General features: G+C 37.4%; 1 protein-coding gene and 1 long non-coding RNA gene across 16 annotated transcripts in view; one reads left to right on the forward strand and one right to left on the reverse strand.

The window, feature by feature from the left end:
- pleca (plectin a) overlaps positions 1-26,072 on the forward strand; it is a 99,156-nt gene that overhangs the window by 57,636 nt on the left and 15,448 nt on the right. For 10 of the 15 annotated variants that reach the window (XM_025065180.1, XM_025065183.1, XM_025065182.1 and 7 more), the window contains 23 exons: positions 474-563; positions 1,893-1,970; positions 2,062-2,154; positions 4,674-4,840; positions 7,872-7,987; positions 8,078-8,184; positions 8,655-8,774; positions 8,863-8,958; positions 20,006-20,133; positions 21,085-21,178; positions 21,294-21,448; positions 21,902-22,253; positions 22,529-22,606; positions 22,727-22,888; positions 23,013-23,117; positions 23,215-23,310; positions 23,410-23,535; positions 23,877-24,029; positions 24,147-24,301; positions 24,403-24,529; positions 24,611-24,794; positions 24,896-24,916; positions 25,469-25,626. In XM_025065180.1, the coding sequence (XP_024920948.1) occupies positions 474-563; positions 1,893-1,970; positions 2,062-2,154; positions 4,674-4,840; positions 7,872-7,987; positions 8,078-8,184; positions 8,655-8,774; positions 8,863-8,958; positions 20,006-20,133; positions 21,085-21,178; positions 21,294-21,448; positions 21,902-22,253; positions 22,529-22,606; positions 22,727-22,888; positions 23,013-23,117; positions 23,215-23,310; positions 23,410-23,535; positions 23,877-24,029; positions 24,147-24,301; positions 24,403-24,529; positions 24,611-24,794; positions 24,896-24,916; positions 25,469-25,626 (2,961 nt within the window). Of the gene's footprint in view, positions 1-473; positions 564-1,892; positions 1,971-2,061; positions 2,155-4,673; positions 4,841-5,969; positions 6,882-7,871; positions 7,988-8,077; positions 8,185-8,654; positions 8,775-8,862; positions 8,959-20,005; positions 20,134-21,084; positions 21,179-21,293; positions 21,449-21,901; positions 22,254-22,528; positions 22,607-22,726; positions 22,889-23,012; positions 23,118-23,214; positions 23,311-23,409; positions 23,536-23,876; positions 24,030-24,146; positions 24,302-24,402; positions 24,530-24,610; positions 24,795-24,895; positions 24,917-25,468; positions 25,627-26,072 lie in introns of those variants that run through there. The other 5 variants (XM_025065181.1, XM_008331101.3, XM_025065191.1 and 2 more) reach the window with 2 other exon arrangements.
- Positions 19,979-21,915, reverse strand: LOC103393971 (uncharacterized). The gene is made up of 4 exons (XR_003052677.1): positions 21,775-21,915; positions 21,354-21,451; positions 21,070-21,211; positions 19,979-20,113 (listed from the first exon to the last, which is right to left on the reverse strand). It is a non-coding gene; the product is annotated as an uncharacterized LOC103393971 (long non-coding RNA).

Below are 26,072 nucleotides of genomic sequence, written 5' to 3' on the forward strand. Positions count from 1 at the left end.
TGTGTGTGTGTGTGTGTGTTTTTAACCCCTCCCTCACTCCTCGTCTTTTTTCAGTTTTCCCCTCACCTTTAAACTGTATATTCTAACACTGAGACTCTGATGACTGATGTCAAACAAACATAGAATTATTGTCCTTTAATCTGACCTTCTGTCAACAAGGCAGGTGGAGGATACAGGAAAAAAAATGTAGAGAGAAAAAGAAATATAGATAGATATCGTAACGTACAGTGTCGTCTCTAATAGAAATGGAGGTTTAAATCATATAGATAGATATCGTAACGTACAGTGAAGGTTTAAATGTTTATTAACATGAGAAATGATACTTTATACTTAAAGTTTGAACAGATTTTGACTCTGTTTTTGACTCAACCCTACAAAGATCAGTCACACGTGTGAATACTAAAGCAGCAGAGTGATGTCAACAAAGACTTCCTTCCATTAAACTATAAAATGTCTCCCTTCTTCCTCCTCAGGCCCAGAGACACGTCACGGACCTGTACGAGGACCTGAGAGATGGACACAACCTCATCTCCCTGCTGGAGGTCCTCTCCGGGGAGACACTGGTGAGACACAGTGACGTCGGACCATGAACGTCTCTCTAATTCAAACCCGGTCCTAAATCTTCCGTCCCGTTCCTTTTTTTCTTGCCGTTGTCGTATTTGTAACGTTAATGTCTTGACTGTGGAGTCAAACTCTCCGTCAGTGTCTCGTCTCCACTCACGCATGTGTCGATTCGAGCTGAGGTTATTTGACTTCACTGACTTCGCGCTGGTCGTTTTTGGTGGCGTCTGATAAAAAAAACAACCAAAACAAACTAATTTTCCTGATTTGCTTCCATCTTGTAACCTCTGCACTGACCTGTTTGACCCTCTTTGTTTTTTCTTTGCTTTGTTTCTGTTGATCTACTTCCTGTTTGTTGACCTGTCCCCTACTTTTGCCTCTGTCCTCCTCCTCTTGCGATGCTCGTGCTGTGGTAGCCCAGGGAACGTGACGTTGTGAGGAACGTGCGGTTGGTGAGTGGCGTCTGGACTGTAGGCCGGCCGGAGCATGTGTCGCCACCCCCTGGTGGCTGCTCGGATGTGCATGATGACAGTCACACTCCCTGTTTTTTTTTATTGATTTATCTTTTTGTTTCCGTTGTCCTTTTGTGTCAAACATCGTCCTTTTCCATCTAACCGAGCTAGCAGGGAGGCTAACACCGATCAGCGCTTGTAGCTGTCACTAGTGGAGGTGCATGTACGTACTGCAGGTCCGGCTGCTGTCTGTGATTTTAGAGGGAGTTAATGTTGATAAAGTGAACATTATCAGGATACGTTTTGAGTTCTTTTAGCTAAGAGTTAATCTCTCTATCTTGCTAACTGGCTACAGCTAGCTGTTAAAAAAAAACTGTCCGGTTGCTTTTTTATAGCTGTGTTTTATAACTTGTGCATGTCAGTTCCACTGAGGGTCGCTGTTTCCTGCAGAAGGTTAAAAGATGCAAATAACTTCATCTACGACTGGTGCAACTAAGATTTAAAAAAAAAAAAAGGTGTGAATATGTTTCGGGGAAGATGTGTCAGATTTATTATTGGCCAAATCTCTGAGCTCGTTCATCACCCATCATCATGCCGTCACCTGCAGAACTTCCTGGCTGGATCTTTAATGCATCTCTGGGTCATGATGTGCTGTCAGATCTGGCATTAGTCCAACCAAAAGCTTTTTTTTTTATTATTTTATTGTCGTAACGAAGGTAGAGACACAGAGTCTGAATTCCACGTCTCCTTCACTTTAAACTAAAAGTTGGGGTCGAGTCAGAGTTCACACCTGCTCCTCAGTCGTGGAGGATCTTTTGGAGTTTGTTCATCCAGTCGTTCACTCTTACCTGATGCTCGGTCTCGTCTCCTCTCTTTTAGCCTCGGGAGAAAGGCCGGATGCGTTTCCATAAGCTGCAGAACGTACAGATCGCTCTGGACTTCCTCAAACACAGACAGGTGAGATTTTTAATATTTTCAGTTCGTGTTTTGCCAAAAGGCAGAAAACTCCTGACTTCTTTATAAATTGTTGTCTGAATTCTGTGTTCAGGTGAAACTTGTCAACATCAGGAACGATGACATCGCAGATGGAAACCCTAAACTGACCCTGGGTCTGATATGGACCATCATCCTTCACTTCCAGGTAAAGAAAATGGACACATTGTCACTAGGAGTGTGTACTGGCAAGAATCTGACGATACGATACATCGTGATAGGAGTGTGTACTGGCAAGAATCTGACGATCGATACATCGTCACATCTGGTTCCAGTTCCAGCGTGTTTTCACAGACTACAGAGAACAGAACCAGGTCGATGTTGACACAAAGATCGTTGACTTTGAATGAAAACCTTTGTTCGGTGTTTATTCTTTGTGCAGCTGCCGTTGTTGTACATACGTGGAGTTGAGGTGCCGTCAAATGTTTAACGTCGGCCCGGAAATGATTGGCAGCTGGACTCGGCTGCTCCCAAACTGCTGTGTCAACACGGGGAACAAATAGACGCCGAAACACGGAACAGAGCTTTGAATTCTCCAAACTGCTGCGGAAGCAGAGTAATTACAGTGTAATGAAAATACATAAACAGTACCAAGTACTCGTTAGTCACAGAGCTCGTGTAATTCACTGACAATCTGCTGGTTAGAATATAAACACTGTGATCAGTCAGAGGAGAATGATTCATGTTCCAGAAAAGACTCTGCACACAGGAGTCTTCATGATTTAAATAGAAGAAAAAAGAAACGAACAACGTTTATAAAATAATAACACATTCATGTTGTTGATGATTGTGGTTTATGAGACGACTGAAAAGGAAAACGAGAATCTGAAGAATCTGCAGCTGAGAAACGTGTTTTAGTGTTAAACCTCGTCACTGCAGGAAGTGACGGTGTAGAAAAGTGATCAGATGTTTCTGAAGAGGACGCTCTACTTGATGTTTGGAAAAATCAGTGGGAGTCAAATGTGGATTCTTTGATCCTCTGATGGCTCTGATGGTGACGTTGGGATGTGGGATCCATTTTTATGACTCAGTGTTTCCCATGAGAAAGTTGGCCTGAGCCGTGGGTGGGACTTCAGAACCTAAAGACAAAGTAGACGATATCTTTGTGTGTAATAATAAAAAAAAAGGGTGTTTTGTTCTGGGCAAAAGTTTTAGGTGGATTTACAGTCAAAGATTGTGACAGCTTCAGGGATGAGGCTAAAAGTTACAGTTGGATTTAAACTCTTAGAGATTTTTGACAGACTTCCCTGATCAGCCCCGAATGGACGGAAGTTAAAAATCTGTTCTTCTACAAGAATAGAAGAATATACAGTTATATAACGTGATTTAATTTATATTTATATTTATTTTACTGGTGTGAATTTGTTTTCTCTCACGGCGCAGCGTTATTTCTGGTGTTTTTTGTTTGTTTTGTTTTGTTTTGTTTGGGGTATACATTGATGAGTCAGAGCAAAACGAATTATTTATTTCAGGAAAGGGTGGAGGAAGGGAAAAAAAGCAGAAGGCATTTCTTTCCTTCTGCTTTTTTCCACCCACCAGGGAAACCCCGTCGCTGCACCATGAAGATGGGAAGTAAAATAAAAACAGTGACTCAGAAGGAAAATGGAAAGAGAACGTCCGCCCTGTGTTACTTCATTCAAACCGTGCTGAGAGAATCCCCGCCCCCCGTGTTGAGATCAGTCACCTGATCGTTGGTACAAAGCTGACTGTACCTGGGAGAGCGAACAGGAAGTCCAGCATTGTTCCTAAAGACCAGCAGCCAAACCAAAACAAAGACATTAGGGTTCGTTCAGAGGAAATGGGTAGAATCTGACTGACGACTGAGTGGTCCAAAATATGGGTCTTGGTCCATTTGTAGCACTTGGAGAAGTTAAGCTTTGGGTGCAGGGTTTTTCAATCAAATAAGACATTTTAGAAAAAAAAATCAGTTTCCATGAGTTTATTGTGCTTCTTGCAGAGTTTTCTTTGTATTTCTGTAGCGACAGCCCCGCCCTTCTGGTACCTGCAGTGGATGAAAACAAACGCCCTGCCCTTCTCAGTAATGGTGGCCATTCACATGATTATAGAGGAAAAAAAACACAAGAAAAGTAGCAGCTCGTTGATGAATGTCTCCTGACGTCTGATTGGATAAATCTGCTCTTTAGTCTTTGTTTCTTTGTCGTTTATGAGGCGTGTGTTTTATCCAACACTGAAGCATCTGTTCGAAGCAGCTGCTGGATATTATTATAGAGACTTTGATAAAACTTTATAAGATCAGTGACTCACTTTTATCAGCTGTGTCCTGGCTGCCAACTCTCTGCAGGGTTGGTCGTTTTCTGTCCAAATCCGTGGCTTCGGTGAATTTCCTTTTGCTCTTTGTGGAAAACTGATGGGTTTCATTTCATTCCCATCTTTAATTGTGCCTCATTTAACATCTGGAAAACATTCAAGGGCAGAATGGAATTCTTTTTTTTTTTTTTTCTTCGCCCAAAAGTCCATGAAAACCATACCCATTTACAGCCTGGTTTTCATGAACTTAATGTGTTTTTATTTTATTTTTTAACTTTGACTTTTTCTACCAGACTTTTACTACAAAAAGAGTTTCTAGTTTTAGAGAGAATAATTGTATCCTTAAAGATCTTTTGACCCCTGACCCCTGACTCTTTCGTCTTCGTCTTGTGGCTCCAGATCTCCGACATCCAGGTGAACGGTCAGTCCGACGACATGACGGCCAAAGAGAAGCTGCTGCTGTGGTCTCAGAGGATGGTGGAGGGATACCAGGGTCTGCGCTGCGACAACTTCACCACCAGCTGGAGGGATGGAAAACTCTTCAGCGCCATCATCCACAAACACAGGTGAGACGATTGTTGACAACAACTAGAAAGTTGCTAAAGTTTTTTTGGTTTTGGTGGTAAATGTTTATGCGGAGAAATCGTGCTCCTTGCTAATGCTAATGATTGTCATAACCTTATTCTGAGCTAGTTTGTCAGCGGTGGATACAGATTCTTTTCTTTTGGTTTTGTTGATCGTGAGCCACGTTTTAACTTCAGCTCAACCTTGAATTCACAAAATGGTCCCAAAGACACAGTTTAGCCGTTAGCTCCAGCTCAGCAGGAGGTCAGTGTGAGGATGTGGCCAACATGGCTGACATGTTTCAAATCCTTGTTTGTCATCTTGACAAAAACCACAGGACGTAAATGTGAAAGTGTCTCCACTGCGGCCCAGGACGTTCAGCTGTTTTCCTTTAAAAACTGCACCGGGGCCAAGAGGCAAAACGTCCGGGGCATATTTGACATGTCGGGACAGATGAGAAGAGTTTGGTGTAAATCATAAAAAAATGTTAATGTTTCTTTTTGTGAATGTCAGATATTTTAACTCCTTCAGGAACTGAACAGAAGTCAGTGATGGTTTTCATTTTCATTTTTATTTTTATTTTTATTTTTATTTAATCCAGTCTACAGCTGTAAAACTACTTGTAGATCATTCACATAAATAACGAATATATTTGATCTAAATGTCGTTAAGGATCAGGATCTGCAGTGAGGAGTTTGGTGCAGCAGCAGCTCTTTACTGTTCATCGAAGGATTGTTAAGGATCAATTAAATTAAAAAGTCAAAGTATTTATTGAAAATAAAACATTTGTAGGCCGTTCAGTTAGTGTTAGAGTCTGATAGATATTTAGAAAAACTTCGTCTGTACATGAGGAAAGTAAATGGAAGTTAGTGCGGCCCAGTACCTAATGACCCCCGGACCAGCACTGGTCCACAGTCCAGGGGTTGGGGACACTCGTAAAAACGAATCGCTTCTTAAATATCTGCAGAACCATCTGTGGCCTGAGCTGAAACTGAGGTCCATGTCAGAGGAGAATTCAATCTGTTTGAGTTTTATAGACTCAACAAATGAAACCGCAGCCTGTCGGTGCAAAACCTGCCAAAACTCACAACTCCAACAGCTGCGTGCTGGGGCTGTGATTGTGTTTTTTTTTTTGCTTCCTTATTAAACTAACGACAGATTCCTAAATAATCCTGCAGCTAGTCTTAGAAATTCCTCACTCAGGAAATCATCATGACCGTGACCTGAGCGGCTGGAGAAGTGGCTCCTGGTGAGTCACTCCACTTCTCTGCCGTCTGCATGTAAAAACCACATTGTGACTCCAGTCCAAACTGAGGTTCCTCCTCGCTGGAAACACTCTCCTAGTGATACCAAATGTTTTGGGCGGAGTCTCTCACTCACTCTAGACTCCGACTCCGCTGCAGGATCGCTCAGTGCGCTGCTCGACAACAACAGAAGCAGAAGCACTGAAGTGGTGTTGGCTGTGAAAAGACGGGGCGTTTTCCTGTGTGGGTGTATCAGCCTGGGTTTAAAAAAAAAAAAAATACAGGGTTGCCCTCGAGGGTGCATTAACTGACAGGTCGCAGCAAAACTCAAGGACGCGTCAGCCCTCTGCTGCAGATTCTTTCAAACTGGATTAAGAACAGCTGCACGGAGGACTACAGCTACTTTCTTTAGAAGAAGAAGAAGAAAACAAACCGGAGCTACTGCGGGATTTTATTTGAGCTTTTCACCATGTTGAAGCTGAAGCATAAGTTTGGCTCTAAGAAGCGCCTGAACAGCGCCTCCAGCAGCACAGTGGGCTCCATCAGCGACCTGAGCGACAGAGTAATCATGCTGTGTGAGGAGATCCCCACCGAGACCACCATTCACCCAGCTCGATGCTCCCACTGCCCAGGAAACCGCTCCAGTCGATGTTCCCACAGTGAGGAGCGGGAGTCAGGATCGGAGTCTCAGGTTGTCCACCTGAGCCGGGACAGGTCGTCCAACAGACATGTCTGCTACGTGGACCAAGAACAAGCGCAGAGTTACAGAGGACACTACGTCCAGAGAGTGACCCGAGTGGTTTAGCAACACCTTTGGTTTCTTTTTCTTTTCATTCATTTTCTTGTGGTTCTTGTGGTTTTCCTTGACTTGAGTTTTTAATCCTTTACAAGTTTTTACTAACGTGCACCGACAGGTCGTTACTCTTTCTAGCAAAGTGCACTCACGATCCGCCGTGTGATGTGGTTTAAAAATAGAAATTTGATTGAATTCTCCTCCACTAGTGTGGACTCCTGTTTTTTCTTGCCCTCTCTGGAGTTCAGCCTGAAGCAGTTTCAGTTAACACGAAACATGTTGGCTAACGTAATTCACCTGCTGCTGCGCTGGGGATTTATGACTGGCAGGCAAATGAAAAAGTCTTTAAAATTCCTCAATTTTATTGTTTTTTTTTTGTTGTTTTTTTTTTCTCAAGATGGAAAAAGTTTGGACGTGTTTTTTAGGTTTTTGATTATATTTAGATTCCTAAAAAATAGGTGAGTTGTAGTTTAAATAATCATGTCCATTTGTTCTTCAGGAATGTCGACTCAAAAGTCAAAAGGATATTTGTTTTTTAATAATTGCCTAAAATGTTGACATGTTTTTGCAGACATTTATTAAATAAAAATGTGCAACACGATACATAAAGATAAGATGATGTTGTTTCTGAGCTAGCCAAGCTAGCCAAGCTAGCCTCAAAGAGCTAGCATTAGCTAAATAATGTTGTTTACAATAATCATGTCATTGAACTAAAAGATTCATGTCCTGTGGTTAAATGTTGTAAAAATCTTATTACCAAAATAGTCCAAAAGAAATATATATATATATACAGTCTATAAATACCAAAACTATAAAAAACAGCCAGTAAGGGAAAACTTAGCTGGCTGCTTGTCGTTCAGCGTAAACCCTGTCAGTGAATCATGTTTTTCCAGTGGTCACATATTTCAGTCTGTAGTTGACGGTAATCACAGTGTACTGAAGGATTTCCAGTAACTGTTCTCCTTTTCCTTCTCCTTTTCCTCCTGCTCTGTCCAGGCCCGCTCTCATAGACATGAACCAGGTTTACAGACAGAGTAACCAGGAGAACCTGGAGCAGGCCTTCAGCGTTGCTGAGAGAGAACTGGGAGTCACCAAACTGCTGGACCCTGAGGGTGAGAGAAGAAACCTTTTTTTATTATCAAGTATTTTTCCAAGGGAGGTTTTTTAAGGACTTTTTTTTTTTTTTTCCTCCTCCCCGACAGATGTTGACGTTCCTCATCCAGATGAGAAATCCATCATCACATACGTCTCCTCTCTGTATGATGTCATGCCCAGGGTGCCAGATGTCCAGGATGGTGTGAAATACAATGTCAGTTCATCCGCTCTTCTAAATATATATTTTAGATAGAAATATCTAAGATTAAATACAATCTTAGATATTATAAATATAAAACAACTGAAACAACAAGAACCCCTGACATCAATTAAATTGAATAATTAAAATTGATTAAACTATAAATTTATTTAAAAAATGTATAGTTACGTAAAAGTAATGAACTAATTGATGCCAAATAACTGGAATTAGCTTCATTTTACAAGAAGCTTGAAACTTTTCTAAAATAAAATCCCTGGCTGATATGATAAATACCAGTGAGTAGACTTTTATTTAGTTTTCTACTGCAACGTCTGCTGCAACAACAGCCACGTGAATTCCATTTTGCCGTCTGCTGCAACAACAGCCACGGGAATCCCATTTTGCTGCAGAGTTGCTTGGTGCTACATTGATGAGAACAAAAAACAAAAATAATAATAATAATTATCACGTTGTTTGTCCTGAAGGAGCTGGAGCTGCGCTGGCATGAGTACTACGAGCTGGTCACTGTACTGCTGCAGTGGATCAGACACCACATCCTGGTCTTTGAAGAGAAGAAGTTCCCCAACAGCTACGAAGAGATAGAGGTCAGAAAAAAGAATTCAAACAAAAAAGCAGGCACAGTGTGACGTTATAACTTAGAAATTATTTTTAATTTATTTTATTGATGTCCAGGTTTTGTGGCGTCAGTTCCTCAAGTTTAAGGAAACTGAGCTCCCAGCAAAAGAGGCGGACAAGAACCGCTCCAAGCACATCTTTAAATCTTTTGAGGTAAGTTTTTATTTTTTTAGTTTTTTTAAAGTGTTTAGCGTTTAGTGTTTAAAATTTTCATCAAAAGTTTTTAGTTTTTGACCAAAAACGACATGTAAAGTTAACATTTTGACAACAAAATTTATACATAAAAAATTATAAAAAAGTTCTCTAAAGGCCCTAATTTTATGAGAAACAAGCAAGTATAGAGAAAGGTTTGAAAAATAATTTTACTACAAATTTTATCAAAAGTTTTTAGTTTTTGACCAAAAACAACATGAAAAGATCACATTTTTTTAAGATATTTTATACAGAAAAATTTCGAAAAAAAATGTTCTCTAAAGGCCCTAATTTTATGAGAAACATGGAAGTAAAGAAAAAAGTTTTAAAACTAATTGTACTAATATTACCATCAAATCTTTTTTTGTTTTTGACCAAAAATGACATAGAAAATTCAGGCAAAAAAATAAAAAGTCCCAGAAATGCCTCAAAATGCAAGATTAGGTCCTAAAACATGCTACCAGGTGAATATTTTGTGTTTAAAACTCCAAAAAGTATTTTTTATGAATATTTGAAAAATCACCCAAAACATGCCTTACTATAGCCTTACCATCGTGAAAATATCGATAAAAATAAAAAGTCCCCGAAATGCCTTAAAATGCAAGACTATGTCCTAAAGCATGCTGCCAAGTGAATATTTTGTGTTTTAAAGTCCAAAAAGTATTTTTTATGAATATTTGAAAAATCACCCAAAACATGCCTTACTATAGCCTTACCATCGTGAAAATATCCATAAAAATAAAAAGTCCCCGAAATGCCTTAAAATGCAAGACTATGTCCTAAAGCATGCTGCCAAGTGAATATTTTGTGTTTTAAAGTCCAAAAAGTATTTTTTATGAATATTTAAAAAAGCACCCAAAACATGCCTTACTATAGCCTTACCATCGTGAAAATATCCATAAAAATAAAAAGTCCCCGAAATGCCTTAAAATGCAAGACTATGTCCTAAAGCATGCTGCCAAGTGAATATTTTGTGTTTTAAAGTCCAAAAAGTATTTTTTATGAATATTTAAAAAAGCACCCAAAACATGCCTTACTATAGCCTTACCATCGTGAAAATATCCATAAAAATAAAAAGTCCCCGAAATGCCTTAAAATGCAAGACTATGTCCTAAAGCATGCTGCCAAGTGAATATTTTGTGTTTTAAAGTCCAAAAAGTATTTTTTATGAATATTTAAAAAAGCACCCAAAACATGCCTTACTATAGCCTTACCATCGTGAAAATATCGATAAAAATAAAAAGTCCCCGAAATGCCTTAAAATGCAAGACTATGTCCTAAAGCATGCTGCCAAGTGAATATTTTGTGTTTTAAAGTCCAAAAAGTATTTTTTATGAATATTTAAAAAAGCACCCAAAACATGCCTTACTATAGCCTTACCATCGTGAAAATATCGATAAAAATAAAAAGTCCCCGAAATGCCTTAAAATGCAAGACTATGTCCTAAAGCATGCTGCCAAGTGAATATTTTGTGTTTTAAAGTCCAAAAAGTATTTTTTATGAATATTTAAAAAAGCACCCAAAACATGCCTTACTATAGCCTTACCATCGTGAAAATATCCATAAAAATAAAAAGTCCCCGAAATGCCTTAAAATGCAAGACTATGTCCTAAAGCATGCTGCCAAGTGAATATTTTGTGTTTTAAAGTCCAAAAAGTATTTTTTATGAATATTTAAAAAAGCACCCAAAACATGCCTTACTATAGCCTTACCATCGTGAAAATATCCATAAAAATAAAAAGTCCCCGAAATGCCTTAAAATGCAAGACTATGTCCTAAAGCATGCTGCCAAGTGAATATTTTGTGTTTTAAAGTCCAAAAAGTATTTTTTATGAATATTTAAAAAAGCACCCAAAACATGCCTTACTATAGCCTTACCATCGTGAAAATATCCATAAAAATAAAAAGTCCCCGAAATGCCTTAAAATGCAAGACTATGTCCTAAAGCATGCTGCCAAGTGAATATTTTGTGTTTTAAAGTCCAAAAAGTATTTTTTATGAATATTTAAAAAAGCACCCAAAACATGCCTTACTATAGCCTTACCATCGTGAAAATATCCATAAAAATAAAAAGTCCCCGAAATGCCTTAAAATGCAAGACTATGTCCTAAAACATGCTGCCAAGTGAATATTTTGTGTTTTAAAGTCCAAAAAGTATTTTTTATGAATATTTAAAAAAGCACCCAAAACATGCCTTACTATAGCCTTACCATCGTGAAAATATCCATAAAAATAAAAAGTCCCCGAAATGCCTTAAAATGCAAGACTATGTCCTAAAGCATGCTGCCAAGTGAATATTTTGTGTTTTAAAGTCCAAAAAGTATTTTTTATGAATATTTAAAAAAGCACCCAAAACATGCCTTACTATAGCCTTACCATCGTGAAAATATCCATAAAAATAAAAAGTCCCCGAAATGCCTTAAAATGCAAGACTATGTCCTAAAGCATGCTGCCAAGTGAATATTTTGTGTTTTAAAGTCCAAAAAGTATTTTTTATGAATATTTAAAAAAGCACCCAAAACATGCCTTACTATAGCCTTACCATCGTGAAAATATCCATAAAAATAAAAAGTCCCCGAAATGCCTTAAAATGCAAGACTATGTCCTAAAACATGCTGCCAAGTGAATATTTTGTGTTTTAAAGTCCAAAAAGTATTTTTTATGAATATTTAAAATTGCATTTTAACGCATTTCGGGGACTTTTTATTTTTACGGATATTTTCACGATGGTAAGGCTATAGCAAGGCAAGTTTTGCGTGAAAAGATCCATAAAAATAGAAAGTCCCCGAAATGCCTTAAAATGCAAGAATAGGTCCTAAAACATGCTGCCAAGTGAATATTTTGTGTTTAAAACTCCAAAAAATATTTTATTTGAATATTTGAAAAATCACCCAAAACACGCCTTACTATAGCCTTACCACCGTGAAAAAATCGAAAAAAATAAAAAGTCCCCAAAATGCCTTAAAATGCAAGACTAGGTCCTAAAACATGCTGCTAGGTGAATATTTTGTGTTTAAAACTCCATGCAAGAAAAGATAAAAGTTTGACAAATAATTTTACTAAAATGTTCATCAAACTTCTTTAGTTTTTCACCAAAAAAGTCATGAAAAGTTTACATTTTGACAAAACATTTTATACAGAAAAATTTAGAAAAATGTTCTCTAAAGGCCCTAATTTTATGAGAAACATTCAAGAAATAATAAAAGTTTAAAAAATAAATTTATTAAAAGTTTCATCAAACGTTTTTAGTTTTTGATCAAAAACGACATGCAAAAATGACATTTTGACATAAAATTTTATACAGAATTTTTTTAAAAAATATTCTCTAAAGGCCCTAATTTTATGAGAAACATTCAAGAAATAATAAAAGTTTAAAAAATAAATTTATTAAAATTTTCATCAAAAGTTTTTAGTTTTTGATCAAAAACGACATGCAAAAATGACATTTTGTAGGTCCTAAAACATGCTGCCAGGTGAATATTTTGTGTTTAAAACTCCAAAAAATATTTTATTTGAATATTTGAAAAATCACCCAAAACATGCCTTACTATAGCCTTACCATCGTGAAAATATCGATAAAAATAAAAAGTCCCCGAAATGCCTTAAAATGCAAGATTAGGTCCTAAAACATGCTGCCAGGTGAATATTTTGTGTTTAAAACTCCAAAAAATATTTTATTTGAATATTTGAAAAATCACCCAAAACATGCCTTACTATAGCCTTACCATCGTGAAAATATCGATAAAAATAAAAAGTCCCCGAAATGCCTTAAAATGCAAGATTAGGTCCTAAAACATGCTGCCAGGTGAATATTTTGTGTTTAAAACTCCAAAAAATATTTTATTTGAATATTTGAAAAATCACCCAAAACATGCCTTACTATAGCCTTACCATCGTGAAAATATCGATAAAAATAAAAAGTCCCCGAAATGCCTTAAAATGCAAGATTAGGTCCTAAAACATGCTGCCAGGTGAATATTTTGTGTTTAAAACTCCAAAAAATATTTTATTTGAATATTTGAAAAATCACCCAAAACATGCCTTACTATAGCCTTACCATCGTGAAAATATCGATAAAAATAAAAAGTCCCCGAAATGCCTTAAAATGCAAGATTAGGTCCTAAAACATGCTGCCAGGTGAATATTTTGTGTTTAAAACTCCAAAAAATATTTTATTTGAATATTTGAAAAATCACCCAAAACATGCCTTACTATAGCCTTACCATCGTGAAAATATCGATAAAAATAAAAAGTCCCCGAAATGCCTTAAAATGCAAGATTAGGTCCTAAAACATGCTGCCAGGTGAATATTTTGTGTTTAAAACTCCAAAAAATATTTTATTTGAATATTTGAAAAATCACCCAAAACATGCCTTACTATAGCCTTACCATCGTGAAAATATCGATAAAAATAAAAAGTCCCCGAAATGCCTTAAAATGCAAGATTAGGTCCTAAAACATGCTGCCAGGTGAATATTTTGTGTTTAAAACTCCAAAAAATATTTTATTTGAATATTTGAAAAATCACCCAAAACATGCCTTACTATAGCCTTACCATCGTGAAAATATCGATAAAAATAAAAAGTCCCCGAAATGCCTTAAAATGCAAGATTAGGTCCTAAAACATGCTGCCAGGTGAATATTTTGTGTTTAAAACTCCAAAAAATATTTTATTTGAATATTTGAAAAATCACCCAAAACATGCCTTACTATAGCCTTACCATCGTGAAAATATCGATAAAAATAAAAAGTCCCCGAAATGCCTTAAAATGCAAGATTAGGTCCTAAAACATGCTGCCAGGTGAATATTTTGTGTTTAAAACTCCAAAAAATATTTTATTTGAATATTTGAAAAATCACCCAAAACATGCCTTACTATAGCCTTACCATCGTGAAAATATCGATAAAAATAAAAAGTCCCCGAAATGCCTTAAAATGCAAGATTAGGTCCTAAAACATGCTGCCAGGTGAATATTTTGTGTTTAAAACTCCAAAAAATATTTTATTTGAATATTTGAAAAATCACCCAAAACATGCCTTACTATAGCCTTACCATCGTGAAAATATCGATAAAAATAAAAAGTCCCCGAAATGCCTTAAAATGCAAGATTAGGTCCTAAAACATGCTGCCAGGTGAATATTTTGTGTTTAAAACTCCAAAAAATATTTTATTTGAATATTTGAAAAATCACCCAAAACATGCCTTACTATAGCCTTACCATCGTGAAAATATCGATAAAAATAAAAAGTCCCCGAAATGCCTTAAAATGCAAGATTAGGTCCTAAAACATGCTGCCAGGTGAATATTTTGTGTTTAAAACTCCAAAAAATATTTTATTTGAATATTTGAAAAATCACCCAAAACATGCCTTACTATAGCCTTACCATCGTGAAAATATCGATAAAAATAAAAAGTCCCCGAAATGCCTTAAAATGCAAGATTAGGTCCTAAAACATGCTGCCAGGTGAATATTTTGTGTTTAAAACTCCAAAAAATATTTTATTTGAATATTTGAAAAATCACCCAAAACATGCCTTACTATAGCCTTACCATCGTGAAAATATCGATAAAAATAAAAAGTCCCCGAAATGCCTTAAAATGCAAGATTAGGTCCTAAAACATGCTGCCAGGTGAATATTTTGTGTTTAAAACTCCAAAAAATATTTTATTTGAATATTTGAAAAATCACCCAAAACATGCCTTACTATAGCCTTACCATCGTGAAAATATCGATAAAAATAAAAAGTCCCCGAAATGCCTTAAAATGCAAGATTAGGTCCTAAAACATGCTGCCAGGTGAATATTTTGTGTTTAAAACTCCAAAAAATATTTTATTTGAATATTTGAAAAATCACCCAAAACATGCCTTACTATAGCCTTACCATCGTGAAAATATCGATAAAAATAAAAAGTCCCCGAAATGCCTTAAAATGCAAGATTAGGTCCTAAAACATGCTGCCAGGTGAATATTTTGTGTTTAAAACTCCAAAAAATATTTTATTTGAATATTTGAAAAATCACCCAAAACATGCCTTACTATAGCCTTACCATCGTGAAAATATCGATAAAAATAAAAAGTCCCCGAAATGCCTTAAAATGCAAGATTAGGTCCTAAAACATGCTGCCAGGTGAATATTTTGTGTTTAAAACTCCAAAAAATATTTTATTTGAATATTTGAAAAATCACCCAAAACATGCCTTACTATAGCCTTACCATCGTGAAAATATCGATAAAAATAAAAAGTCCCCGAAATGCCTTAAAATGCAAGATTAGGTCCTAAAACATGCTGCCAGGTGAATATTTTGTGTTTAAAACTCCAAAAAATATTTTATTTGAATATTTGAAAAATCACCCAAAACATGCCTTACTATAGCCTTACCATCGTGAAAATATCGATAAAAATAAAAAGTCCCCGAAATGCCTTAAAATGCAAGATTAGGTCCTAAAACATGCTGCCAGGTGAATATTTTGTGTTTAAAACTCCAAAAAATATTTTATTTGAATATTTGAAAAATCACCCAAAACATGCCTTACTATAGCCTTACCATCGTGAAAATATCGATAAAAATAAAAAGTCCCCGAAATGCCTTAAAATGCAAGATTAGGTCCTAAAACATGCTGCCAGGTGAATATTTTGTGTTTAAAACTCCAAAAAATATTTTATTTGAATATTTGAAAAATCACCCAAAACATGCCTTACTATAGCCTTACCATCGTGAAAATATCGATAAAAATAAAAAGTCCCCGAAATGCCTTAAAATGCAAGATTAGGTCCTAAAACATGCTGCCAGGTGAATATTTTGTGTTTAAAACTCCAAAAAATATTTTATTTGAATATTTGAAAAATCACCCAAAACATGCCTTACTATAGCCTTACCATCGTGAAAATATCGATAAAAATAAAAAGTCCCCGAAATGCCTTAAAATGCAAGATTAGGTCCTAAAACATGCTGCCAGGTGAATATTTTGTGTTTAAAACTCCAAAAAATATTTTATTTGAATATTTGAAAAATCACCCAAAACATGCCTTACTATAGCCTTACCATCGTGAAAATATCGATAAAAATAAAAAGTCCCCGAAATGCCTTAAAATGCAAGATTAGGTCCTAAAACATGCTGCCAGGTGAATATTTTGTGTTTAAAACTCCAAAAAATATTTTATTTGAATATTTGAAAAATCACCCAAAACATGCCTTACTATAGCCTTACCATCGTGAAAATATCGATAAAAATAAAAAGTCCCCGAAATGCCTTAAAATGCAAGATTAGGTCCTAAAACATGCTGCCAGGTGAATATTTTGTGTTTAAAACTCCAAAAAATATTTTATTTGAATATTTGAAAAATCACCCAAAACATGCCTTACTATAGCCTTACCATCGTGAAAATATCGATAAAAATAAAAAGTCCCCGAAATGCCTTAAAATGCAAGATTAGGTCCTAAAACATGCTGCCAGGTGAATATTTTGTGTTTAAAACTCCAAAAAATATTTTATTTGAATATTTGAAAAATCACCCAAAACATGCCTTACTATAGCCTTACCATCGTGAAAATATCGATAAAAATAAAAAGTCCCCGAAATGCCTTAAAATGCAAGATTAGGTCCTAAAACATGCTGCCAGGTGAATATTTTGTGTTTAAAACTCCAAAAAATATTTTATTTGAATATTTGAAAAATCACCCAAAACATGCCTTACTATAGCCTTACCATCGTGAAAATATCGATAAAAATAAAAAGTCCCCGAAATGCCTTAAAATGCAAGATTAGGTCCTAAAACATGCTGCCAGGTGAATATTTTGTGTTTAAAACTCCAAAAAATATTTTATTTGAATATTTGAAAAATCACCCAAAACATGCCTTACTATAGCCTTACCATCGTGAAAATATCGATAAAAATAAAAAGTCCCCGAAATGCCTTAAAATGCAAGATTAGGTCCTAAAACATGCTGCCAGGTGAATATTTTGTGTTTAAAACTCCAAAAAATATTTTATTTGAATATTTGAAAAATCACCCAAAACATGCCTTACTATAGCCTTACCATCGTGAAAATATCGATAAAAATAAAAAGTCCCCGAAATGCCTTAAAATGCAAGATTAGGTCCTAAAACATGCTGCCAGGTGAATATTTTGTGTTTAAAACTCCAAAAAATATTTTATTTGAATATTTGAAAAATCACCCAAAACATGCCTTACTATAGCCTTACCATCGTGAAAATATCGATAAAAATAAAAAGTCCCCGAAATGCCTTAAAATGCAAGATTAGGTCCTAAAACATGCTGCCAGGTGAATATTTTGTGTTTAAAACTCCAAAAAATATTTTATTTGAATATTTGAAAAATCACCCAAAACATGCCTTACTATAGCCTTACCATCGTGAAAATATCGATAAAAATAAAAAGTCCCCGAAATGCCTTAAAATGCAAGATTAGGTCCTAAAACATGCTGCCAGGTGAATATTTTGTGTTTAAAACTCCAAAAAATATTTTATTTGAATATTTGAAAAATCACCCAAAACATGCCTTACTATAGCCTTACCATCGTGAAAATATCGATAAAAATAAAAAGTCCCCGAAATGCCTTAAAATGCAAGATTAGGTCCTAAAACATGCTGCCAGGTGAATATTTTGTGTTTAAAACTCCAAAAAATATTTTATTTGAATATTTGAAAAATCACCCAAAACATGCCTTACTATAGCCTTACCATCGTGAAAATATCGATAAAAATAAAAAGTCCCCGAAATGCCTTAAAATGCAAGATTAGGTCCTAAAACATGCTGCCAGGTGAATATTTTGTGTTTAAAACTCCAAAAAATATTTTATTTGAATATTTGAAAAATCACCCAAAACATGCCTTACTATAGCCTTACCATCGTGAAAATATCGATAAAAATAAAAAGTCCCCGAAATGCCTTAAAATGCAAGATTAGGTCCTAAAACATGCTGCCAGGTGAATATTTTGTGTTTAAAACTCCAAAAAATATTTTATTTGAATATTTGAAAAATCACCCAAAACATGCCTTACTATAGCCTTACCATCGTGAAAATATCGATAAAAATAAAAAGTCCCCGAAATGCCTTAAAATGCAAGATTAGGTCCTAAAACATGCTGCCAGGTGAATATTTTGTGTTTAAAACTCCAAAAAATATTTTATTTGAATATTTGAAAAATCACCCAAAACATGCCTTACTATAGCCTTACCATCGTGAAAATATCGATAAAAATAAAAAGTCCCCGAAATGCCTTAAAATGCAAGATTAGGTCCTAAAACATGCTGCCAGGTGAATATTTTGTGTTTAAAACTCCAAAAAATATTTTATTTGAATATTTGAAAAATCACCCAAAACATGCCTTACTATAGCCTTACCATCGTGAAAATATCGATAAAAATAAAAAGTCCCCGAAATGCCTTAAAATGCAAGATTAGGTCCTAAAACATGCTGCCAGGTGAATATTTTGTGTTTAAAACTCCAAAAAATATTTTATTTGAATATTTGAAAAATCACCCAAAACATGCCTTACTATAGCCTTACCATCGTGAAAATATCGATAAAAATAAAAAGTCCCCGAAATGCCTTAAAATGCAAGATTAGGTCCTAAAACATGCTGCCAGGTGAATATTTTGTGTTTAAAACTCCAAAAAATATTTTATTTGAATATTTGAAAAATCACCCAAAACATGCCTTACTATAGCCTTACCATCGTGAAAATATCGATAAAAATAAAAAGTCCCCGAAATGCCTTAAAATGCAAGATTAGGTCCTAAAACATGCTGCCAGGTGAATATTTTGTGTTTAAAACTCCAAAAAATATTTTATTTGAATATTTGAAAAATCACCCAAAACATGCCTTACTATAGCCTTACCATCGTGAAAATATCGATAAAAATAAAAAGTCCCCGAAATGCCTTAAAATGCAAGATTAGGTCCTAAAACATGCTGCCAGGTGAATATTTTGTGTTTAAAACTCCAAAAAATATTTTATTTGAATATTTGAAAAATCACCCAAAACATGCCTTACTATAGCCTTACCATCGTGAAAATATCGATAAAAATAAAAAGTCCCCGAAATGCCTTAAAATGCAAGATTAGGTCCTAAAACATGCTGCCAGGTGAATATTTTGTGTTTAAAACTCCAAAAAATATTTTATTTGAATATTTGAAAAATCACCCAAAACATGCCTTACTATAGCCTTACCATCGTGAAAATATCGATAAAAATAAAAAGTCCCCGAAATGCCTTAAAATGCAAGATTATGTCCTAAAACATGCTGCCAGGTGAATATTTTGTGTTTAAAACTCCAAAAAATATTTTATTTGAATATTTGAAAAATCACCCAAAACATGCCTTACTATAGCCTTACCATCGTGAAAATATCGATAAAAATAAAAAGTCCCCGAAATGCCTTAAAATGCAAGATTAGGTCCTAAAACATGCTGCCAGGTGAATATTTTGTGTTTAAAACTCCAAAAAGTATTTTATTTGAATATTTGAAAAATCACCCAAAACATGCCTTACTATAGCCTTACCATCGTGAAAATATCCATAAAAATAAAAAGTCCCCGAAATGCCTTAAAATGCAAGATTAGGTCCTAAAACATGCTGCCAGGTGAATATTTTGTGTTTAAAACTCCAAAAAGTATTTTTTATGAATATTTGAAAAATCACTCAAAACATGCCTTACTTTTTTTTTTCTAGAAAACACTTTTTGTAGTGCCGAATTCTAGAAAAGATTCTAGAAAAAAAAATTGTCATTTTGAATTTTTTTTCGAAAGAAGATAAACAACAGAAAAATCAGTGACTCAGGACTGAGATGAAAACAAACCAACATTTATTAACATTCAGAGTACAGAGCAGCAGAGGGGACAGAGACACATTAAAATATCCAAATGTGTTAAATAAAACACAGGCGAAAACAGTAAATAATTGACTTCAGCAAAAACAAATAAATAAATCAAACAAATGTGTCCAATTGTAATCATAGTTATACTTGGTGTTTGTTACAGGGTGCAGTTCAGGCAGGTCATGTCAAAGTGCCCCCAGGTTACCATCCCTTTGACGTAGAGAAAGAATGGGGTCGCCTCCATGTGGCCATCCTGGAGAGAGAGCGCCTCCTGAGGACAGAGTTTGAAAGGTCAGTCGAAGAGAACATTTGAATCTATTGTTGTCCTAAATTCTTAGCTACTTTGGTTGCAGTACTTTATCTTTGTACAAGTCGTTGTTACTGCTCTGTTCCACTACAGCATGTTGCTAACTTACACTGCAGCTAGTGGGTTAAACTAAAACATTTTTTTTTTATTGGTGGTTAATTTTTTTTTTCAGTCTTTTGCTAATTAATTTTTCTAAATAAAAATCTAAAATGCTCTAATTTGATTAGAAACATGCAGAAAACATAACATTTTGAAAAATAATTTCCACCAACATTTTTTTTGATGAGATCATTTTTCACCATCTGACCACGATGAAATAATATAATATTGTTGCAGTTTTTCCATCCTTATTTTCTGTAGTTTTGCTAACTGTCAGTCATCTTTTATTGGTTTTATTCTAATTGTAATGCTCTCTTTTGAGATTCAACAGAAAAAAAACAGAGAAAATGTTAAAAAGAGAAAAGAAAGTCTGATCATGAGCCAGTGACGGTGACTCACATCCTGATGACCACGTCGTTAGTGTGATGAAAGTGGAACATTTAACTCGAACGGCGGAACACTACTCGTGGTTGTTTTATTTCCACAGCAACATAAAATAACACAACGGTGTTTTTTTATGCTTTTATGGGAGATTTTATTGGTGGAGAGTTTAGGGCGTGGCTGCAGCAACAACCATGAGAGGGAGTTCTGCAGGAGGTTTAATTTCAGACAAAGCTCAGACATGGCGTTCATGAACCAGGGATATGATTATAAATATTTATTTCGCAGCAAAGCTGAGTGAGTTTTTGTTTTGTTATTATTTCTGACCTGCAGAAAATTTCAGATTTTGTTTGTACGAGTAACTTAGAAAGTTCTCAGACAGGTGTCTGACCGTTAGATATCTTTGCTTTTTGTCGTTGTAAGATGTAAACTTTCCTCACCTTCTCTGGCTGCAGGTTGGAGCGACTCCAGAGGATCGTGAGTAAGGTCCAGATGGAGTCAGGAGTTTGTGAGGAACAGCTGAACCAGGTGGAGACCCTGCTGCAGTCGGTGAGAACCAGGCCTCGGGTCCGATCTTCTGATCTGTACCAGGGAGAAGACAGTGAGTGTTTTGGGTTCTTTTTTAAACTTTGACTGAAATGTTGAGATGTTTCTGCTGCTGCAGGACGCCAGGATGATGAGCTCGGGGAAACCGGCTCAGCACGCAGCAGAGATGGAGGCTGACCTGGAGAAAGCAGAAGGAATGATTCGCCTCCTCTTCAACGATGTTCAGCTGCTCAAAGACGGACGCCATCTCCAGGCTGAGCAGATGTATCGCAGGTGCTGGTGATATAAATCAAGACAAACGTAAAGTGTTATGAATAAATAATTCCAAAATAATTCACATAATTTAAAACATATACAGAGTCAAAGTGACTTTGTGGCAACCTATCAATATTAACTTTTTAATATTTCAATATTTAGTTTGTCGCTATTATTTGTTTTGGTTGCACTTCACACATTGAGCCACAAGATGTCACTGTTCTTCATGTTTAAAAACAAAGTTAAATCAATCACAGGTTTTAAAATGGCTCTAAACAGCAACGGTTGAATGATTAACATTTGTATTTAAACATGTTGATATTTAAAGTTTAAAAAAAAATCACCTTAAATTGTAAAGAATGTGATAGAGTTTGGAGTGACAAGGAAAATTCTGGCTCCCTCTAGTGGCATTACAAGAGATTGCAGTCAGTCATTTCAGAACTAAAAGTCTTCTCATCTCTCTGATTCCAGAGTGTATCGCCTCCATGAGCGACTGGTGAACCTGCGCAGTGAGTACAACCTGCGCCTCAAGTCGGGCGTCACCATCACCCAGGTCCCCATGGCCCAGATGCCAATGACCCAGGTCCACGCCGCCCAGGTCCTCCAGCAGGCGCCAGTGAGGGTGAGGCCAGAACTGGATGAAGTCACTCTCCGCTACACCCAAGACCTGCTGGGCTGGGTGGAGGAGAACCAGCGCAGGGTGGACGAAGGGGAGTGGGGCTCAGACCTGCCCACCGTGGAGTCCCTGCTGGGCAGCCACCGTGGGCTGCACCAGTGCGTGGAAGAGTTCAGGTCCAAGATCGAGAGGGCGAAGGCTGATGAGGTGGGAACTGAAACAGACTTTTCTACAGATTTCAAACAAACACAAACAGAACGAAAAGTTTAGAAGCAGAAAGTAAAAATGAAACTGATTATTAAATAACAAAAAGTAAGAGCAATTCTAAGAATATTTTTGAATAATAAAGTGATAAAATAGCGCCAGGCATAGGGTGGTAATGTAATGACAAAACAACGACAATTAGGTCATTTATAACTGATGATAACAAGGTGAGAAAACAACCTCTTCCTGACCCTTGACCTCTCCTGACCTCTCCTCAGAGTCAAGTTTCTCCAGCCAGCAAAGCTGCCTACAGAGACTATCTGGGAAAACTGGAGCTGCAGTACGGAAAACTGCTGGTGAGTCTGGAAAAGAAAAGAACATTTTTTTTAGTTTTGGTCAATCATGATTCTTTTTGTAACTCTGTAAAACATGTGTACAAACGTGTATATTTACACACATGTACTGTGTCCGTACAGACCTCCTCGAAGGCCCGTCTCCGTTACCTGGACCAGCTCCACGCCTTTGTTGTGGCAGCAACCAAGGAGCTGATGTGGCTGAACGAGAAGGAGGAGGAGGAGGTGAACTACGACTGGAGCGACAAGAACACCAACATGACGGCCAAGAAAGACAACTACTCGGTACAGAGACGGAGCAGAGTCTGGAGGAAGACAACTACTCGGTACAGAGACGGAGTCTGGAGTTTTGATGCTGGTTCCAGTACTGAGTCTGACCACTGTGTGGTGCTGTGGTTGTTGTGACCAGGGTTTGATGAGGGAGTTGGAGCTCAGGGAGAAGAAGGTGAACGCTGTCCAGACCACAGGAGATAAACTGCTGAGGGACGGACATCCAGCCAGGAAGACCATCGAGGTAGGAGCCGACACACGTCATCTGACTTTATAAGATGAAAACTAAAGGAACGATGATGACGTTCTGATGACTGTGTTCCTCTGGGTTCCGTCCTCAGGCCTTCACTGCAGCTCTGCAGACTCAGTGGAGCTGGCTCCTGCAGCTGTGCTGCTGCATTGAAACCCACCTGAAGGAGAACACAGCACATTTCCAGGTCAGTGTTCATTTCATCATCAACTTCTTCTCAAACTGGGATTTAAAAACAGACCTGCAGCCTTGAATTCTCCTTTTTTTTCTGCCATTGTTTGTCCAGTTTTTCACGGATGTGAAGGAGGCGGAGGAGAAGCTGAAGAAGATGCAGGACACCATGAAGAGGAAGTACACGTGTGACCGCTCCATCACCGTCACCAGGCTGGAAGACCTGCTGCAGGACGCTGCTGTGAGTTGGACCGTCTCTCCATGAACCTTCAGTGTTCTGAAGAATTTATCTTCTACTTCCAATGTGGCTAATTGGCTTACGTTAAGTTAGGTTAGCTTATTCTATCAGCAGGTGTTTAATATTTTTAGTAATGTTTGATATTTCCATGCTAACTGTGTCATGGTTTGAGCTTCTTTAGGCTCTTAGCATCTTGACTAATCTTTAGCTAATCTTTGCTAACCATTAGTAATATTTTAGTCAATTTCATCTTAGCATTTCTGTGATTTATGGCTAATTTACAGCGTAGCTGGACTCGTGTTTAACTTCTGTCTTTTAGTGATTTGTTTCTGTTTTCTCCCCAGGATGAGAAGGAGCAGCTGGCTGAGTTTAAGACCAACCTCGAAGCTCTGAAGAGACGAGCAAAGACCGTCATCCAGCTGAAGCCACGCAACCCTACCACCCCACTGAAGGGCAAAATGCCCATCCAGGCAGTTTGTGACTTCAAACAGATGGAGGTGAGAATGTTGAACATCTTTAAAGTTTGTGATGAAGATGCAGAACTCTTTGGTCGTAGTTTGTAGGATTTATTGTTTTTACCGTTAAACACAGATGTTTGTGACGTCCTTCTACAGATCACTGTCCACAGAGGAGACGAATGTGCTCTGCTCAACAACTCCAACCCCTTCAAGTGGCAGGTGCTGAACGACACCGGCAGCGAGGCTTCAGTCCCGTCCATCTGCTTCCTGGTCCCACCCACCAATAAGGACGCAGTGAACAGCGTTGCTGGGTAAAACAATGAAACACCACATAAGAAAAGACAACAACGTTCTCTGGAGAATTGTGTGAGTTCTTTTTTTTTAACCCTCACCTTGATGTTCTGGTCCTCAGACTGGATGGAAACCTCCAGAAGCTGCAGCTGATGTGGCAGACCATGTTCGTGGACCTGAAGAGTCTGATGTCCTGGCAGTACCTGATGAGGGACATCCACATCATCAAAACATGGAACATCTCCATGGTAACACACTCAGACAACTACATCAGTTTGGACCTGAGATTAGATTCAACATAAAACATCTAACACCGCTCTCCTCCTCAGTTCAAGACCCTCAGGGTGGAGGAGTACCGTCTGGCCCTCAGGAACCTGGAGCAGCACTACCAGGACTTCCTCAGGGACAGCCAGGACTCGCAGATGTTCGGGGCCGAGGACCGTATGCAGGTCGAGTCCAACTACAACAAGGCCAACCAGCACTACAACACCATGGTGACGTCTGCAGAACAAGGTGAGTGGCAGCGAATCAGCGGCGTGATCACGTGACCTTCACTTCACTACACGTCACTGTCATCACTGTGCGGTGAGGTAACTGTTGGGTTCATGTTACAGGCCATGTTCCAGCCAGGACAGGTAAGACGCTTCTGAGCCAGGCACAGAATGTCCCTAACACTTTTGGCTTTTGATTGGCTGCATTTTCACATGTGTGTGTGTGTACCTTTAATCACTCTGGATCAACGTGTGTGTGTGTGTGTGTGTACCTTTAATCACCCTGAATCAAGTCCATCATCTTCACTGATTTCTTCTAACTCCACTCGTGATTGCAGTCTGTCGTGCATGTGTGTCAGTGACCAGTAGAGCTGCTGATGACATCATCAACACAGCATGTGTTAGAAACAGTTGTAGAAATAACCTCACAGTAATCACTTTGATCACAACAGGGTTAAATAATCCAGGGTTTGGTGCAGAGTCTTCTTTGAAGTGTGTTTGTTGAGTGTGGAGACGTCATGTGACTCAAACCAACACACTTCAAAGATAACTGTCACTGCAGCTCTTAAACAGAAAGTCTGATTTAACCTCTATGCTAATCAAGCTAAGTGTTGTTAGCTCACATGCTAGTAACAAACTGAACCTTTGCTTCTGTGTCACTTCAACCCTGTTGTGTTTTGTTCCACCACTGACCAGGAGAACAGGACGAGTCTGTGTGTAAGACCTACCTGACCCAGATCAAGGACCTGCGTCTGAAGCTGGAGGGGTGTGAGAACCGGACCGTCACTCGTCTCCGTCAGCCGGTGGACAAGGAGCCTCTGAAGGCCTGCGCACTGAAGACATCAGAACAGAAGGTACAGACTAACATTTGTTATACTTGTTTTAATTAGATTAGCAAGCAGAGGGTGCGGGGTTAGATTCCCGGAGGAACCACATGTATCTGCCCCCTGTGGCAGCCTGTGTTAGGTAGAAAATACTTAATTTAAATTTAAATTGAACAGAAATGACTTATTTTTTGTGTAACATAAATAATAATTAAGTTAGACTTAATTGGGAATTATAAATAATAATTAAGTTAGACTTAATTGGGAAAATGTGGTTCCTCCGGGATTCGAACCCAGGACTCTCTGCTTGCAAGCCAAGTGCTCTAACCACTGCACTAGGAGGGGAGGCAGAAAACTGCCTCTTTTAGACGTATTTATAAACTCCCATCCCCTCTCCAACTTTAACTCCCCTGAGCCCCCTCCTCTAACCCCCCCATCCACTTTAACGCCCTACTCTAACCCCCCCCACTCTAACC

The sequence above is a fragment of the Cynoglossus semilaevis genome, chromosome 18, assembly GCF_000523025.1.
Source record: "Cynoglossus semilaevis isolate Cse_v1.0 chromosome 18, Cse_v1.0, whole genome shotgun sequence".
Lineage (NCBI taxonomy): Eukaryota > Metazoa > Chordata > Actinopteri > Pleuronectiformes > Cynoglossidae > Cynoglossus > Cynoglossus semilaevis.